The 19,865-nt window shown below is 45.0% G+C and overlaps 1 protein-coding gene across 4 annotated transcripts in view; it reads left to right on the top strand.

Annotated features, from left to right (window-relative positions):
* EHBP1L1 (EH domain binding protein 1 like 1) overlaps positions 1–19,865 on the top strand; it is a 124,481-nt gene that overhangs the window by 72,679 nt on the left and 31,937 nt on the right. The window contains exons 5-9 of one of the 4 annotated variants that reach the window (XM_044269617.1): positions 13,745–13,923; positions 16,099–16,238; positions 17,737–17,775; positions 17,902–17,961; positions 18,172–18,304. In XM_044269617.1, coding sequence (XP_044125552.1) covers positions 13,745–13,923; positions 16,099–16,238; positions 17,737–17,775; positions 17,902–17,961; positions 18,172–18,304 — 551 coding nt within the window. Of the gene's footprint in view, positions 1–13,744; positions 13,924–16,098; positions 16,239–17,736; positions 17,776–17,901; positions 17,962–18,051; positions 18,305–19,865 lie in introns of all 4 variants that reach the window. The other 3 variants (XM_044269615.1, XM_044269618.1, XM_044269616.1) reach the window with 3 other exon arrangements.

Here is a 19,865-nt window from a genome sequence, read left to right as displayed (position 1 = left end):
CCCTGCAGCATCCGAAAACAGTTCACACTCAAATGCATTCACCACATCATCCATAAACAGTGAGCGACCGTTTTACCGCTCTAAAAATGAACTCCACACCTGCAAGTCCGCTCGCAACTCCCTCCCCAAACTAATATAATGATGTGGTGAAGTCACGCCCACTGTTGCCCCAGCTAACCGTCTGCTAAACACCCTCCCCATAGGCATGCAAAGCTAAGCTTCCCCAAAAGGGACTGCAACTCCCGCAATTTAATTTTCCACAACCAAGCCGATCTCCCCACTTCCGCTTTCAAATCTTCCAACTTGTCCCGCGGCAGCCTACATTACATCATTTGCGCGTCGATGACAATCCCCAGGAAGCTCAACTCCACCACTGGACCCAGCGTTTTTTCCGTCGCCAACGGAACTCCGAAAGCCGCAAACACCTGAAACAACGTATGTAACAACAAAGCGCAAACGTTTTACTCCGGGGGGCCTATGCACAGAAAATCGTCTAGGTAATGAATGATGGAATCACACCCACTCTAAAAACGAACTAAACGCTTTGAAGTACGCGCATGACAACTAACACCCCATTGGCAAACAACAGTCCACAAAAAAAAAAAGTCCCAAAAACAGCCCAACAAGGGTAAACAGTCCGGATGTACTGGCAGTAACCTAAACGCCGCTTCAATGTCTGTCTTTGCCATTAACGCCCCCCCCCAGCCAACTTCTTCACCCATGCCACCACTGCGTCAAATGATGTATATACCACCGAACACAGGGCCGGATCAATACCATCATTGACCGATGAACCCAAGGACAGATAGTGAATAAGCCAAAACGTATTAGTCTCCTTTTTGGGAACCACCCCCAGCGGAGTCACGCACAAATTCTCAAATGGTGGAACAGCGAACAGACCCGCCATCCTGCCCAGCCCTACCTCCTTCCTTAGTTTCTCCGCCACCACATCCGAATGTTCCCTGGCCGACTGTAAGTTCCTTTCCAACAAAACCGCCTCCCCTGGTATAAACGGAATTTGAAATCCCTGGGAAAAACCCTCCCGTAACAAAACCGCTGCCTTCCTGTTCGGATATCTACTTAGAAAGGGCGGCATCCTTAGCCCTATTTTCCTACCGCCTTGGAAACACCGCAACACTCCATGGGATCCCGGCAACTGGAACACTCGTGCTTAAATTTGTACTTGGCTCCAAATCTGCAGTTCCCGTTGTTGAAAAAGAAACACAAACCCTTCGCTGATGCAACTAATCCTGATGATTGAGTCCCACCCCCGAATTCCCTGCGAAAGGACTGCCCCGGCCGTACAGGCGCCGTCACCTTCAACCACAGGGCTCTGTCCTTGTGGTCCCACCTTATTTCCGGGCGTACCACTTTCCATTGCCTGAACTGCTCGTCGTATTGCAGCCATGCCACCCCCATAAACCCAATACACCTCCCCAATCACGTCCAAATAGCAAAACTGGGCCTAGCAGCTCTCCGGCGCCCTCTCCCCAATCACGCTAGCCAGAATCGCAAACGCCTGTAGCCAGTTCTGAAAAGTTCTCGGTATCAGACGATATCTACGTTTTTCCTCCTCCTCCTTTTTTCCCTCCTCCTTCCGTGTCCTATCCAAATTAAATCTATCCAGCGGAAGTAGGGAAAATATTTCCACATACTCCCCTTTCCATATGCGGTCCTTAACATGCTGCTTCAAATTGGCCCCCAGCGGGCCCTTGAAACACACGTATACCTCCCCTTTTGCCCGATCATCTAACCGCACTGCATCGACCTCCGCCGCTCCCCCTGCCTGCGTCTGCACTGATACCCCCGAACTAGCCGGCCCCATCACACCCTTTTGCCAGATTGAGCCCCCTTGGGTCTCCCGCCACCCCCTAAGCCGGAAACGGGGATGCGCCCCCCATACCCCACGCCGCTAACAAACCCGCTAAACCCCCAAACATCTGCCCTACGCCTCTACCTAAATCCCTCTGGTATCCCTCTCCTCCCCCGTTACCTGCCCCCAACTGTGCTAAGGGTCCCTATGCGCACTCACCTGGCTGCTTGGGTGTTGTGACCCCATCAGCCAAAGGTCCTGAATCCAGAGGTCCGGTCCTCAGCATTGATGCCCCCTGTGCCGTCCAGGACTGTGCTGCACTCTGCTCCCTGGCTGAACTCCAGCCAGGAGCGTTATGGCTGCTCTCCACCACAAGGTCTTCAGAGGGGGCGGAGCTTCTACCAGACTGCTGTCCTGATGCTGGTGATGAAGGCCTGCTGCCTGGCTCCCCTTGGATGGCAACAGCCCTGTTCGTCCTGATTGCCTGGCCGTGCTGGCCCCTCCCCTTCCCATGGACAAGGGAAGGGGCCCGCCGGACCTGGTCCGGATCCCGTTTCACATCGATAAGTCGCAGAAGGTGACCGTGCCAGGCCACCTCGCGGGCTCCGCCTGTCTGCTGGATTCCTCCCACGCCGGGGACCACGGGAAGGAGTTTTCTTGGCCGATCCCTTGCATGGAGGGCCCTCTGGAGGGCTCCGTTTCCGGCACTGAGCCCGGGGGGGGGGGAAGGAATGTGGGCTGAAGCGCTCAGGCGGCCGAGACCGCCGCGGCCGGGGCGCAGGGGACTGAGGCAAAGCTGTAGCCAGAGCCGCTCTCCCCTAACAACTGGTGCAATTGCTCCTGGACCCAGCCGTGTCCCCGCACATCCGCCTCTGCTCTCAAATGCACAATGGCATCCTTCAGCTCCATCTTGCGCTGTCCACTTTCCCAATTTTTCTCTCCAAAATGGCCCCTTTCTCCCCAAAATGCCACCTATTTAACCCCTTAACCCCACCCCCACATTTAAACTAACCAATCCCTGACCCCCCCCCACCAACACCAGCCTCCCCCTTCCAACTCCTGGCCGAGGGGAACGAAGTGGAAAGGGGAGGAGAGGAGGGGCGGCCACTGAAACAAAGGGGTCCACCTGCACCCGACCCCCGTCATGTCGGCCTCCCCCTAAGACTCCACCTCTAGTCCGGCCGCATCTTGAACATCATTTTTCACTGATCATCTTTACATGTAGGAAAAAGTTGCAGGATGTTTACAGTATATTGTCTGTTTTTCACACAGTCCTTGCCCCATAGAAACCTCTCTCTCACACTTAACATAGTAACATAGTACATAAGGCCAAAAAAAGACATTTGTCCATCCAGTTCGGCCTGTTATCCTGCAAGTTGATCCAGAGGAAGGCAAAAAAAACTTGTGAGGTAGAAGCCAATTTTCCCCACTTTAGGGGAATAAAAAATTCCTTCCCGACTCCAATCAGGCAATCAGACTAACTCTCTGGATCAACGATCCCTCTCTAGTAGCTATAGCCTGTAATATTATTACACTCCAGAAATACATCCAGGCCCCTCTTGAATTCCATTGTCCATAGTCTCACTGCTCTTACTGTAAAGAATCCTTTTCTATGTTTGTGTACAAACCTTCTTTCCTCCAGACGCATAGGATGTCCCCTCGTCACAGTCCTGGGGATAAATAGATGATAGGATAGATCTCTGTGCTGACCCCTGATATATTTATACATAGTAATTAGATCTCCCCTCGGTCGTCTAAAGTGAATAACCCTAATTTTGACAATCTTTCAGGGTACTGTAGTTGCCACATTCCAATTATAACTTTAGTTGCTCTTCTCTGAACCCTCTCCAGCTCTGCTATGTCTGCCTTGTTTACAGGAGCCCAGAACTGTACACAGTACTCCATATGTGGTCTGACTAGCGATTTGTAAAGTGGTAGGACTATGTTCTTATCACGGGCATCTATGCCTCTTTTGATGCAACCAATTATCTTATTGGCCTTGGCAGCAGCCGCCTGACACTGGTTTTTAACGCTTAGTTTGCTGTTTATTAAAATTCCTAGATCCTTTTCCATGTCAATATTACTGAGTGTTTTGCCATTTAGTATGTACGGGTGACTTGCATTATTCCTTCCCATGTGCATAACCTTACATTTGTCAGTGTTAAACCTCATCGGCCACTTATCTGCCAAGCCTCCAATCTATCCAGATCCATCAGTAGTATACTGTCCTCTTCAGTGTTAATTGCTTTACACAGTTTAGTGTCATCTGCGAAAATTGATACTTTACTATGCAAGCCTTCTACAAGATCATTAATAAATATATTGAAGAGAATAGGGCCCACACAGATCTGTGGTTCTCCCGATTAAAATGCATTTTTTATTGTGGTTGATCAGAGGCTCCGTTCCTGAGTTATGACTCTTTTTCTTAATATGCAAATTATGCATTTGGTGCAATGAGGGCGTCACCATTGCTCTTGTTGCATTCTCTTATTAACCGCAATGCCCCAAAAAACTCCAACGAGAAGGCCAACTTCAACAACCTCCTCTCCCCTTCAGAACTACAAACCCCCCGTAACTGTTCCTCCAGTAATAACAGCAACTCAAATGATACCGGACGCCTACCATCCACCCGCACCCCCAACCCCCGCCAACCCTTCAAAGCTCTGGTGACTAAAAAGGATTTGGTAATGTCCCCCATCTTCCGCAACTTAAAGCCAAATGCCAACCCTGCCATGTACCGGTTAATCTTTACCACTGACCAGCCTTCATCCTTGCAATGCCCCAAAAAATGACAATAACGCCACCTCCCCGTCCTCAATCCCGCCTCCCAAACTACTTCACCACTCCTCCCAACATTTCCATGCTGCTAGATATGTTGCCCACGTACCTGGCGCCAATGAAGCCTGTACGAGCCTTGCTATGGTTCCTCCAGAATCTCTCACAACCCACTCGTACACCCCTACCTCTTCCGCTTGTGGGGCCAGCTGCCGGAAACTATCATACTGTAAACGAGAAAGAGCGTGAGCGATTTCGTTATTCACACCTGGTACATGCACCGCCACCACCCAAGCATTCAGTGCCAAACACTCTAACACCAATCGCTGAAGCAACTTTACTACCAACGGCGATGACGCAGATAGCCCATTTATTGCGTGCACCACCCCTAAGTTGTCACAGTGGAACCGCACCTTCTTATCCCGAAAAGCCTCCCCCCACAACAAAACTGCCAAGACAATGGTAAAAAGTTCTAGCAAAGCCAGGTTCCGCAACCAGCCTTTCTCGGCCCAACCTGTCGGCCAACTCCCTGCACACCACTGGCCTCCCCAATAAGACCCAAATCCCCCACTCCCTGCAGCATCCGAAAACAGTTCACACTCAAATGCATTCACCACATCATCCATAAACAGTGAGCGACCGTTTTACCGCTCTAAAAATGAACTCCACACCTGCAAGTCCGCTCGCAACTCCCTCCCCAAACTAATATAATGATGTGGTGAAGTCACGCCCACTGTTGCCCCAGCTAACCGTCTGCTAAACACCCTCCCCATAGGCATGCAAAGCTAAGCTTCCCCAAAAGGGACTGCAACTCCCGCAATTTAATTTTCCACAACCAAGCCGATCTCCCCACTTCCGCTTTCAAATCTTCCAACTTGTCCCGCGGCAGCCTACATTACATCATTTGCGCGTCGATGACAATCCCCAGGAAGCTCAACTCCACCACTGGACCCAGCGTTTTTTCCGTCGCCAACGGAACTCCGAAAGCCGCAAACACCTGAAACAACGTATGTAACAACAAAGCGCAAACGTTTTACTCCGGGGGGCCTATGCACAGAAAATCGTCTAGGTAATGAATGATGGAATCACACCCACTCTAAAAACGAACTAAACGCTTTGAAGTACGCGCATGACAACTAACACCCCATTGGCAAACAACAGTCCACAAAAAAAAAAAGTCCCAAAAACAGCCCAACAAGGGTAAACAGTCCGGATGTACTGGCAGTAACCTAAACGCCGCTTCAATGTCTGTCTTTGCCATTAACGCCCCCCCCCAGCCAACTTCTTCACCCATGCCACCACTGCGTCAAATGATGTATATACCACCGAACACAGGGCCGGATCAATACCATCATTGACCGATGAACCCAAGGACAGATAGTGAATAAGCCAAAACGTATTAGTCTCCTTTTTGGGAACCACCCCCAGCGGAGTCACGCACAAATTCTCAAATGGTGGAACAGCGAACAGACCCGCCATCCTGCCCAGCCCTACCTCCTTCCTTAGTTTCTCCGCCACCACATCCGAATGTTCCCTGGCCGACTGTAAGTTCCTTTCCAACAAAACCGCCTCCCCTGGTATAAACGGAATTTGAAATCCCTGGGAAAAACCCTCCCGTAACAAAACCGCTGCCTTCCTGTTCGGATATCTACTTAGAAAGGGCGGCATCCTTAGCCCTATTTTCCTACCGCCTTGGAAACACCGCAACACTCCATGGGATCCCGGCAACTGGAACACTCGTGCTTAAATTTGTACTTGGCTCCAAATCTGCAGTTCCCGTTGTTGAAAAAGAAACACAAACCCTTCGCTGATGCAACTAATCCTGATGATTGAGTCCCACCCCCGAATTCCCTGCGAAAGGACTGCCCCGGCCGTACAGGCGCCGTCACCTTCAACCACAGGGCTCTGTCCTTGTGGTCCCACCTTATTTCCGGGCGTACCACTTTCCATTGCCTGAACTGCTCGTCGTATTGCAGCCATGCCACCCCCATAAACCCAATACACCTCCCCAATCACGTCCAAATAGCAAAACTGGGCCTAGCAGCTCTCCGGCGCCCTCTCCCCAATCACGCTAGCCAGAATCGCAAACGCCTGTAGCCAGTTCTGAAAAGTTCTCGGTATCAGACGATATCTACGTTTTTCCTCCTCCTCCTTTTTTCCCTCCTCCTTCCGTGTCCTATCCAAATTAAATCTATCCAGCGGAAGTAGGGAAAATATTTCCACATACTCCCCTTTCCATATGCGGTCCTTAACATGCTGCTTCAAATTGGCCCCCAGCGGGCCCTTGAAACACACGTATACCTCCCCTTTTGCCCGATCATCTAACCGCACTGCATCGACCTCCGCCGCTCCCCCTGCCTGCGTCTGCACTGATACCCCCGAACTAGCCGGCCCCATCACACCCTTTTGCCAGATTGAGCCCCCTTGGGTCTCCCGCCACCCCCTAAGCCGGAAACGGGGATGCGCCCCCCATACCCCACGCCGCTAACAAACCCGCTAAACCCCCAAACATCTGCCCTACGCCTCTACCTAAATCCCTCTGGTATCCCTCTCCTCCCCCGTTACCTGCCCCCAACTGTGCTAAGGGTCCCTATGCGCACTCACCTGGCTGCTTGGGTGTTGTGACCCCATCAGCCAAAGGTCCTGAATCCAGAGGTCCGGTCCTCAGCATTGATGCCCCCTGTGCCGTCCAGGACTGTGCTGCACTCTGCTCCCTGGCTGAACTCCAGCCAGGAGCGTTATGGCTGCTCTCCACCACAAGGTCTTCAGAGGGGGCGGAGCTTCTACCAGACTGCTGTCCTGATGCTGGTGATGAAGGCCTGCTGCCTGGCTCCCCTTGGATGGCAACAGCCCTGTTCGTCCTGATTGCCTGGCCGTGCTGGCCCCTCCCCTTCCCATGGACAAGGGAAGGGGCCCGCCGGACCTGGTCCGGATCCCGTTTCACATCGATAAGTCGCAGAAGGTGACCGTGCCAGGCCACCTCGCGGGCTCCGCCTGTCTGCTGGATTCCTCCCACGCCGGGGACCACGGGAAGGAGTTTTCTTGGCCGATCCCTTGCATGGAGGGCCCTCTGGAGGGCTCCGTTTCCGGCACTGAGCCCGGGGGGGGGGGAAGGAATGTGGGCTGAAGCGCTCAGGCGGCCGAGACCGCCGCGGCCGGGGCGCAGGGGACTGAGGCAAAGCTGTAGCCAGAGCCGCTCTCCCCTAACAACTGGTGCAATTGCTCCTGGACCCAGCCGTGTCCCCGCACATCCGCCTCTGCTCTCAAATGCACAATGGCATCCTTCAGCTCCATCTTGCGCTGTCCACTTTCCCAATTTTTCTCTCCAAAATGGCCCCTTTCTCCCCAAAATGCCACCTATTTAACCCCTTAACCCCACCCCCACATTTAAACTAACCAATCCCTGACCCCCCCCCACCAACACCAGCCTCCCCCTTCCAACTCCTGGCCGAGGGGAACGAAGTGGAAAGGGGAGGAGAGGAGGGGCGGCCACTGAAACAAAGGGGTCCACCTGCACCCGACCCCCGTCATGTCGGCCTCCCCCTAAGACTCCACCTCTAGTCCGGCCGCATCTTGAACATCATTTTTCACTGATCATCTTTACATGTAGGAAAAAGTTGCAGGATGTTTACAGTATATTGTCTGTTTTTCACACAGTCCTTGCCCCATAGAAACCTCTCTCTCACACTTAACATAGTAACATAGTACATAAGGCCAAAAAAAGACATTTGTCCATCCAGTTCGGCCTGTTATCCTGCAAGTTGATCCAGAGGAAGGCAAAAAAAACTTGTGAGGTAGAAGCCAATTTTCCCCACTTTAGGGGAATAAAAAATTCCTTCCCGACTCCAATCAGGCAATCAGACTAACTCTCTGGATCAACGATCCCTCTCTAGTAGCTATAGCCTGTAATATTATTACACTCCAGAAATACATCCAGGCCCCTCTTGAATTCCATTGTCCATAGTCTCACTGCTCTTACTGTAAAGAATCCTTTTCTATGTTTGTGTACAAACCTTCTTTCCTCCAGACGCATAGGATGTCCCCTCGTCACAGTCCTGGGGATAAATAGATGATAGGATAGATCTCTGTGCTGACCCCTGATATATTTATACATAGTAATTAGATCTCCCCTCGGTCGTCTAAAGTGAATAACCCTAATTTTGACAATCTTTCAGGGTACTGTAGTTGCCACATTCCAATTATAACTTTAGTTGCTCTTCTCTGAACCCTCTCCAGCTCTGCTATGTCTGCCTTGTTTACAGGAGCCCAGAACTGTACACAGTACTCCATATGTGGTCTGACTAGCGATTTGTAAAGTGGTAGGACTATGTTCTTATCACGGGCATCTATGCCTCTTTTGATGCAACCAATTATCTTATTGGCCTTGGCAGCAGCCGCCTGACACTGGTTTTTAACGCTTAGTTTGCTGTTTATTAAAATTCCTAGATCCTTTTCCATGTCAATATTACTGAGTGTTTTGCCATTTAGTATGTACGGGTGACTTGCATTATTCCTTCCCATGTGCATAACCTTACATTTGTCAGTGTTAAACCTCATCGGCCACTTATCTGCCAAGCCTCCAATCTATCCAGATCCATCAGTAGTATACTGTCCTCTTCAGTGTTAATTGCTTTACACAGTTTAGTGTCATCTGCGAAAATTGATACTTTACTATGCAAGCCTTCTACAAGATCATTAATAAATATATTGAAGAGAATAGGGCCCACACAGATCTGTGGTTCTCCCGATTAAAATGCATTTTTTATTGTGGTTGATCAGAGGCTCCGTTCCTGAGTTATGACTCTTTTTCTTAATATGCAAATTATGCATTTGGTGCAATGAGGGCGTCACCATTGCTCTTGTTGCTCCCAAGCTCCATTCATTTGTGTGGCCCTTGCTGCTTTGCCACTGCCTGGCCCTGTCAATCAAAAGCTGCCAGGGAAAACTAAATCAGATAGTGCCAGAAGTAAATGCGGCTAATGAGTGGGCAATGCTTGGGTATAAATGTCCTCATTCTCAATCACTTCCTATTCTGTCAGTATATGCAAAAATGACAGATCCCTAAAGGAATAGTTACACATCTAGGCTGGACAACAGCTATTCTGCTTAATCATGGAGTGCTGAATGCACTGCTCTCGGTACTGCTGCATGAATTGGCATTCAGGGGTCTAGGAAGCTGTGTAACCGGTGGGAGCTGTAATGGTGGTGGTTCTGATTTAATAACTAGGCTGCAAGTTTGAGGCTTATGGCTATGGCGTCTGTTTTGAACAGTGCTTCTTAAAGGGGTTGTCTCACTTCAACAAATGGAATTATTCATGTAGAGAAAGTTAGTAAAAGCCACTTACTAATGTACTGTTATTATCCATATTGCTTCCTTTGCTGGCTGGATTCATTTTTCATTTTATACACTGCTTGTTCCCATGGTTACGACCACCCTGCAATCCATCAGTGGTGGTGGTGCTTGCACACTGTTGGAAAAAACACTAGCCTATGTGAGCTTTCATGGTCCCAGTCACCAGAGAGGCCGGTGCTTTTTCTTATAGTGTGCAAGTACGACCACCACTGATGGATTGGAGGGTGGTCATAACCATGGAAACGAGCAGTGCCTAATGTGATGGAAAAATGAATCCAGCCAGCAAATAATAACAATACATTAGTAAATGCCTTGTATTAAAGTTCTCTACATGATAAATGCCACTTGCTGAAGTGAGACAACCCCTTTAATGTGGACATACATACTAGAAAGAATTTGATGGTTGGACAGCAGTGAAACAATTATCTGATGAAGGTTCATCTCACAGACACAGCCATACACATTTTAGTTCATACTGGCCATTACAGTTGTCCAAACTGACTATACACATTCAATGAAACCGGGTGATGGATGAAAGATCTTTCTGGAAGCCTTCTTCCAAAAAAAGATCTTTCGTTCACAAACAATATTTCTTTGGACTGCAAATAGCGGTCTGCAATATACGGACACTGGCCGTGTGCGATCCATGCTGTGGATGCAGACCCATTGACTTGAATGGGTCCGCAATCCACAAAATATGGCAAAAAATAGGACTTGCCTTATCTTTTGCGGTGAGGAAGCACGGAGCCGAAAAGCCCACGAAAGCGCTTCAGAGTTTTTCCATGGGCCTCCGATCTGTGCCTCTGTCCTATCTTTGGCCATATCTTGTGAATTGCGGACCTATTCAAGTCTGCATTCGCAGTACAGAGTTCACACGGCCAGTGCCCGTATATTGCGGAACCACCATGTAGGGTCCTTTGCACCGCAATCTGTGACTTTTCCTCTCTCAAGCCAGGTCTAAAAAAGTTGGGCGGGGAAGGGGACGGGCCGGCATTTGCCAATTTCTACGCCTGTGTTAGGTGTAGAAAATGTTCTAAATGTAAGACAGCAATGAATATGTCTTACATTTAGAAGCGGCGGTGGATCCGCTGAAGTTTTGGAGCGGCCGGCGCCTGTTCATAACTCCGGCCCGATCTACTGCCAGCGCAGGGGTGTCTAAAACGCTGGTCTTCATAAATGTGCCCCTCGGTTTTTAGTTGAATACCACTGCGGCTTGTGTGGCCATGCGCTACATCACCAACCGCAGCCACACAGTTTTATCGTACCCTTACCTACTGAGGATTATGTAAGAGGCATAAGAATTTGCTTGATGTCATTCTTTGTGGTCTAGCACAGTGACTGTGTATAGGTGCAAATATATATTTCTATGCAGAGCAGTTGTAATACAAGCTGTAGAGCATCCATTTACCCTGATCTCAAGTGTTACTCTCTGGCCACTTAGAGGCACTCGGCACTTTATATGTGATTAATCATTCAACGCCTCAATCAGGTCTGAGCAACAAAACAGGATGATTTCTGCAGATGAACAGGACAATAACGTGAATGATCTGGAGAAGCGGATGACTCTGGAATAAATTAGTAGAAATAACTGCAACTCATCCGCAAGATCTGAACTTACCCTCAGGGAATTTTCCTATTAATTTACATATGATTGACATATTCAGGCTGATGTCACGCATAGGTTTTTTTGACATTTTTAATATTTTTCTGGTGCATTTTTTTGGCTGGTGTTTTTGCAGTGTTTCTTTTAGGCAAAAAAGCACACATTTCAGATGTTGCAGGAAGTCTAGGGAAGAAATAAAGGGTCTCTGTGATATATGTCAGACATATAGAGACATATCAGAAGTTTAGATTGGTGGGGTTCTGAGCACTGAGACCCCCACTGATCTCTAGAACACAGGGAGAGAAGCACGCACATATCGTGCTTTCTCTACTCGTTGAATGAGGCAGGCTCCATAGAAGTCTATGGGCCAGTCTAGGTCCTGTCCTGTCTGCGCAAAGAGAGAGTGTGATATGGGATATTCATGATAAAATGCGTAACAAATTGTGGGGTGAATTTTCCTCCTTTTACCCCTTGTCAAAATGATCATGGGCCTGAAGTGACATTTGATTTGAGATTTTTAAATGATATAAAATACCTGTTGAGTTAAAGTGCTCACTACACCCCTTGAAAGAGTCCTTGAAAGGTGTAGTTTCCAAAATGGGGGTCACTTTTGGGGGATTTCTACTGTAGGGGTACTCCAGTGTCTCTTCAAATGTGACATGGCTCCCAAAATTAATAAAATTAACCCTTCAACGTGCAATAAAGTAGTGAATTGATGGCTTTGCATAGTAGCAGTAGGTCCAAATATCCATAAATGTGCATGGTCCACAGTACCCTTGCTCCAGGACAACACATAAGTATACGCTTAAGGTTCATTTACATGCGCTAACTGAGCAGGCAGCTATCGGGAAAGAACTGTTCCTTTTTTATAATTGCCTGCTTCTCAGAGGAGGTAAGAACTGCATTCACACGCAGCAATCCCCTCTACTGTATGGCGATGAGTGATGGCTATTGTAATCGCTTGTCCGCATACAGTTTCTGGCAGCAGATCCCTGTTGACACAGCATGATCTACTGCCCATAAATGATGATTCAGGTGTCCTCTAAACGATGATTTCACCTGAGGAACGAGTGTTTACAAGAGCCAATCATCAGGAATAAGCTCTCGTACTAACATTCCTCCCCGATAATCGGCCAACAATTACCCCTTGTAAATCTGCCTTTAGACTAGACAACCTGAAGATACACCTAACTTCTCATCCAGAATCAGACACTTTGATAAAGCTGGTGAACCTTCACATGGTCTAGCCTATTTTTACCATGTCTAAATCTTGTCAATTCTTAGTAAGTCTGTCCAACTGTTTAAATTCAGAGGCTGGAAAGCCATAAAAGCCAAATACTTCAGACAGCTGAGAGTTTGTTCCTGTAGCCTCCAGTCTAAATAATCCAATGCAAGCAGAGACTCAGCAGTCATGTACCATTCGTACACACATCACCTCTGACCGGCAACATTCACATGAGTTTATACAGAATGTCATAACTTCCAGCCCCGTGAGGACCAGAAACTACAGCACTTTTGGAAAGTTGAGTGATTTTTTTTGTATACGTGAAGTTCTTTCCAGCGAGCTGTTCAATTTTTATTGATGTAAGACAACTCTTTTAAAGGGAACCTGCCACCAGGAAATTCTCTGTTTAACCAGGAACAATGCCTTGTAGGGCTAACTCGGCTGAATGCAATGATAACTTTCCTTTACCGATGCATTGCTTCATTCTGGAGAAAAAGTGACTGCACCAGGTTCCTGCATAGTCATCTCACCTCGCTCTACCAATCAAGAAGGAGAGGGAGGTGCTGGCAGAGACAACAGGAGGAGCAAGGGAGCACAGAGTGGCTTCTGTCTGCCCTCTGTGCACTTAACTGTTCATCTGAATATGGATTAAAATGACTTTTTCACCAGAATGAAGTAAAAAGTATAATTACATACATCTGGGCCAGTCCTACAAGGCTTTGTGCCCGGTCTAACACTGAATTCCCTTTAACGACCACAATATTGCTACATACCGTAGGAACTGCACATCAGCTATGTCTTTGTGTAAGCATCCCCTCAGACATTCGATTATTTTTGCCAGATTTCCTCAATTTTATTTAGTAGGTGAATAGTTTAAAAATGTAATAATACTTTTCTGTTTCATTGTATCCACTCTTGTTCTTCCGTCTTTGCCTTTTGTCTACCATTTTACTTACGCTCTTTCTCTCCATTAAGGAATCTCGAGGACACAAAAAGCTTCTGGCTGTGGCTCCTATTGACCTACGCAAATTTGCAGCTATTAATTCTGCTCCTCGAGAACTGAGGCTCACACTCACCCCACGTTCTGTAAAAGTTGTTTCTGCAACCCTCACCGTCAGTATTACCTGCACTTTATTGCGAGAAGGCAAAGCTACGTGAGTAGAATACATGTGGAAAAGCAACAGCTATTCATAGGGAAAAATGATTTAATTTTCACAATCAAGGTTTTGACTCGATGATGACACAGTGTCACCTGCAAGTCACAACTGTTCTCATTACTGGGACTTTCAGTGGTTCCCTAAGGGAAATACTGTTGTAAGACACCTTATGCTGGTCACAAATAACTTGGGAAACCTGGGAGTTGTGGTAATGCCATGACTGTACCCAATGAGTGCGCCTGTGGAACTCTGACCTTGGACATTGATGTTATATGATATTATGTATATTGAAATTGTCCACATTAACATGTGATATTACAGTAATAATTATACTGTATGATAAAATGATGTTCTTCCAAGTGGCCCAATGTTAGAGATGTCAGCAATATTACTAAGCATCCTAGGTATTAATATTGCACAGAACAGAAGTGCAGGATGATACATTAAGGAAATTAATTTGCTGTGATATAATTATTGCCTTCATTTTCTCCTTTCTACCTTGGAGAAATGAAGTAAACCTAAACCAATATGGCTTTTATTTTACCAACATGAACTTTTTAATGTATAGTGTCTGTAGTGGGAAATATATACCTACAGTATAGACAGTATATATAAACAATAAGTGAATTCTTTAGAAATAATGCAATAAAAAGTTACAGTGCAATAGGGATTTCTTTTCAGTACATGAAACACAAAGCATTATTTTATATGATGACCCTTTATGAATATTTTATGAAACTGTATTCATGAAATAAAGTTAAAATAAATGCAATGCAGACAGTAACCTTTAAATTAGAGCGGTAATAACACTAAGCTGATATCACCCGGCGAGAAGTCCCACAATCAGGGGCTGATAGAAGCAGTGTTATGTACAGTACTGACTTGTGGCCATCTTCTGCCAAAGTGTGATAAATCCTATTCAATAATAATGTCTGGGAACTGGAATCTGTGAAATCTGCATGACAGCTAAAACGTGTAGCATGCGTAGAGTTTGTTTCATAGCTTACCTACAGTCCTGAACGCCAATTTACCCTAAATATGAGCTGATATTGGATAGATAGTAACTCTTGTGTGAGCTGTCACATATTGATCACCTAACTTCTCAAAAACTAATATACTGTGCCCAAGAAATCGCTGAATATATGTTTAGGCATTTTCTACTGGTGATTTTTTTTCTCCCATTGCGTCTATCCGCTTCACGTTTCCTTATTACACCACTCACGTCAGTAACATCACTGAGGTGGACACACATGCTCAGTTCCATCCTTCAACTGCCAAGAGCCATATCCATTGTTAGAAGCTGTGGCAGTAATGGTCCCTTTTTTACAATGTAACAGGCAGTTATCGCAAATGACCTATGTATTCACAATAATTGATTGATGGTCAGATGAGGTGAGAGCTGCATTTACATGCAGTAATAATCTTCTCTGCATGTGGAACAATAATCGCTCGCTGCCGCGATCACTAATCCCCATACAGATATATTCTTTGTCAGTGTTTACACAACACAATCTGCTGCCCAAAAATGATGATTTGCGGTGATGGACGAAAGAGAAGTTCACCTAATGAACAAGTGTTTGCTCATTCATCAGGTGTTACACAGGGCTATAATTAGGAAAAGGCATTTCTACAATTACTCATTTCCTATAATTGACCCAATGATTGGTCCATGTAAAAGGCCCTTTATAGGGACAGAGCTGCTGCTAAAGGACACGCCTTCTGGGCAGCCATCTTGAAATAAGTCTAGCAGAGCAATGAATGATGAATGGGAAGATCTCTGTATTTATGTGAGGTATAGGACTGATTCTCATGTACTTTATGATGTCTGACTTTTATATTTGACATTAATCATAGAATAAACCGTATCATGGGGAGTGCCAAATACACATTAAGGATTGAAATTATTTATGGTTCCAGCAGTTGGACCTTCACTAAACAGACATTTATTGCATATCATATTGAAACATCATAAATGATATACAATGGAAACCCTTAAGAACTGTACTGACTGAGATGCAAGCTTCAGTTTGACAATGCTATGTTAGATATGGGATATGCTTGATGGATGAATAGATTAGATAGACAGAAAGACAAGACAATGCTTCTTTGAATTCAAAGTTGAGCTTAGCCATATTGTGATATAGAATCATTGTCTTTTTGACTGTACACCAGGGATGATGATATGCAGAGTATTGCCAGTCTCTTGAGTCTGAAACCATCAGACATTGCAGACCTTGATGACTTCAATGAAGAGGAAGAAGAGGACAAATTGCAAAGACAGAAACGCAATTCTCTTGGTTCAGCGCCTCGAGGTAACATCTGGATTCAGTTACTTAATTTCAGGTTTTCCTGAATATTTTATAATCAGAAAAAGAAAACTCTTCATGGTTTAGTAGCATCAATGTATAAGGTTTTACATTTAGCCCTTTGTGACACAAGTAGAAAGAATTAAAGTATAACAGATATATCCATTTTGGACTAAAATCGAAACCATCAGCATTGCTCTGTGTTTTGGGTTTCAAACATTTTTGCAGAAAAGACCTGAGTTTCTAAATTAATTCATGGCTGAGACTGGAATACCTGCCCATTGTAAGTTGTGGTCAGAGGAGGCTGTTGTGACAGACACACGGGAACTGCTGTGCTACGCAGTTTCCCTGACTCCCGTAGAAGTGAGTGGGAGTCACAGAAACAGAGTGGCTCTAGAGTTACCGAAACTACCGAAAGTAGCTTGCTGTTTTACTCTGTTTCTGTAACTCCTATTCACTTCTAGTTAAGTTGCAGAAATAGCATAGCACAACCTGGTCAACAGTTTCCTTAACCCTGGCCACCTATGGATGGGTTTTCCCAGGGTCGCTCCATTTTTAAGTAATTGCTCATGCAGGACTTACCCATAAGATTCAATAGGATATCTGTTTCAGAGGAGGACATAAAATTCAAAGGGCAGGAAACACACTGAAGTAGACATTAGGAAGCATTTGTGTTCTTGATAAGATGGTGGATTTTAACTTTTTTTTTTTTTTAAACTGGGTCCCTGTGCAGCTGCACAGGCTGCATGTGTGGTTTATACACCTGTGATCTAATTATTAGTTCTAAAGTCAACTTTACACTGCTAGACATTAGGGGCCATGGTTTATTAAGAACCAATTATTGTCTCTTGGGCCCACTGGAGGATCCTCTAATACTCTGGTGGTCTGAACCTGGATGTCAGTAGATGTTGGTGTTAAGCAGGTAATACACATGAGATAGCTGTAGGGAACAGCTATTTCTCTCAATTCTACCATGAACATATGTACATGTTTATTTTAATAGAGACGGGAAACTAGTCACTGACATCCTGAAATTCAAAATGCCCAATCCCCCTCCTTGCCAACAATGTAATGTAACAGAAGGGACTTTGGGTTTCCAGAGGCATCAGGGCTAGAGACTGCTACTGTATATCTGCACACCTTATAGCTATCCCACTGACTTTTATCTTGCGTGTTTTGCCAACCATTTCAGATACAAAAACAAAGAGTCTATTTAATATGAGCCATTGAATTGCACAGTTTGCCCACATATACATGTATGTATTTCCTGCAATGGACCTATACTTGCGATACACTGTGATACATGGGAAGAGCATAACGTGACACAGGATATTCTTATCTTTAGTGAGGGTTTCATATATAACATACATTTCCCTTTGCTGCAGTGCTATTACCTATATCAACATTTGGTTTTACATCTGTTGAACATAACCTTGGCTCCTTTATATTTTCCATCTTTCTCTCCACTCTTTGTTATACATTCTTTCTTCACTTTCCTCTTCAGGTTATCTTAAAAACATATTGTCTGACTACTTGTCGTCAGGTAAACACACTACTTGTTTTCTTGTGTCCTATAAATTGCCTCTCTATATTCCCTCTGTGTCTTCTTATGTTGTATTTTACACATGTGATTTTTGGTCAACTACTCTTTCACTGTCTTGTTTTATAGAGCCAGTTCGGGAGCTTAGTACTCTTGCAGAGGAAGAAGATGAAGCATCTCTTTCTACAAGTAAGTACATTTCTTTAAAATACTATAGTTTACTTCTACATCTCATTCTTTTTTTCTATATTACTTTCTATCTGTGTTTTCCTCTTTCAGAGATTACTTCTTCTCTTCGTGATACCTCAAGACCTTCTCTTACTAGTCCTCCTCCTGTCCCACCATTTTTTCCAAGAATAAATAAGAAACGTAAATCTGACAAAAGTTCTCTCATTACAGCCAAAAAAGAAAGCATTAAACCTTTAACTGATGGCAAACATAGCCACCATAACAATGAAAGGGAGAAACAGAAGCCTACAAGATCCATGGAAACATCTACAGGAATCCCTGCAATCACAAGCCAAGAGCAGAGGTCAGTAAAAAAAATAATAGTAAAGTCAGCAATACAAAACAATCATATTTACACACTATCGATCAACAACTACTATGAACTACTAAGATACACCCAATCCAACAAAACTAGTGCTATTGGGCCACTGTCCAACTCACTCTATTTCCTAGTGGCCGGGACTGTTAGCAATTGAGAACTTTTGAAGGACATATAGGCGGATAATTGATAAGTAAAAAAGACAGTGTACTTTCAAATTGCTTTTCAGTATCTGCTACTAAATGTTTGTACATAAGTAACAGCACTATTTCGGGCCATTATATGACTTGTATCCTGCATTCTTAACTTTTCGTTTGCAGGCTCAATTACTGATTCTCCGTTTCCTGAGCTAGTGGGTGGAGACTAGCTGTTATCATGTCTATGGAAAGGGAAATTCAATGAACAAAAGACATGTATACAAAATTTCATATAATAAATAGCTCAGATTACCGCAACCATTCATAACACTAATTCCATAGATTGATAGAAATTGAGTTCATGAAGTTTAAACCATCTAGATTTGTATGTTAATAAAAATTGAGTTTATGAAGTTTAAACCATCTAGATTTGTATGTTATTGCCAAATGCAATATCCTGAAGACTTCTTTATTTAGCACATGCCATATCTAATCATCCCCACATAGCAGAGGCTGTAAAACGTGGTCAGTTATAGGGAGGAGGGAAACCTCTCGGTATATTTTTGGTGACCCATAAAAAATAGGTAGCACAGGATGCTTTACCATAAGTGTGTCAATCTGATTTAATGTAAGTAAACTAAAGCTATATATTTGAAGATATTACAAGTAATTTTTAGATTCCTTGACAACCTCCTATAGATTGCGCAATCATGTAGGGTTTCATGCACCTGTTTGGAGTATAGCAGGGCATCCATAATGACCACTGACTCCCTTGTCAGACTTTTCATTAACTACATTTTATTTATTTCTCAGTTCCTCAAGGGCGGTACCTTAGTAGGATTTCTCTTATGCTTAGGCAAGTCATAGGTGGTATCATTCATACAAGCGTTCAACATTTTAAAGTCTCTCTCCCCTAGATCTTAAATGTATCCAGATCAATTACTCATGACTGTGTACAATAAAAGTGAGGGTTAGTCATTTTAAATACAGTATTATTATTTTTTTCTGAAGTCATCCCTTCCGACTGTAACTCCTATAACGATAGGCTCAGATCTGCATACAGAGGAATTCAATTAAATTCCTCTGTGAGAGCTTTTTTGACCATTTGACACCCTTGTGTACAGTGCTGTTTTAAATGTTTTAGACAGGTGTGAAAAAATATCCTTTTAAAATAGAAGTGTTAATAGTTAATTTTTATCAATTAACAAAATGAAAAGTGAATGAGCAAAAGAGAAATCTAAATCAGATCAATATTTAGTGTGACCAACTTTGTCTTCAAAACAGCATTAGTTCTTCCTTGCACACAGTTTTTTGAAGGAACACAGCAAGAAGGTTGTTCCAAACATCATTGAGAACTAACAGACAGTGGCGTACATACCAGGGTCGCAGGGGTCGCAGTTGCGACCGGG

The sequence above is a fragment of the Bufo gargarizans genome, chromosome 10 (assembly GCF_014858855.1).
Source record: "Bufo gargarizans isolate SCDJY-AF-19 chromosome 10, ASM1485885v1, whole genome shotgun sequence".
Taxonomy (NCBI): Eukaryota; Metazoa; Chordata; class Amphibia; order Anura; family Bufonidae; genus Bufo; species Bufo gargarizans.
This window is presented reverse-complemented; position numbering and strand designations above follow the sequence as displayed.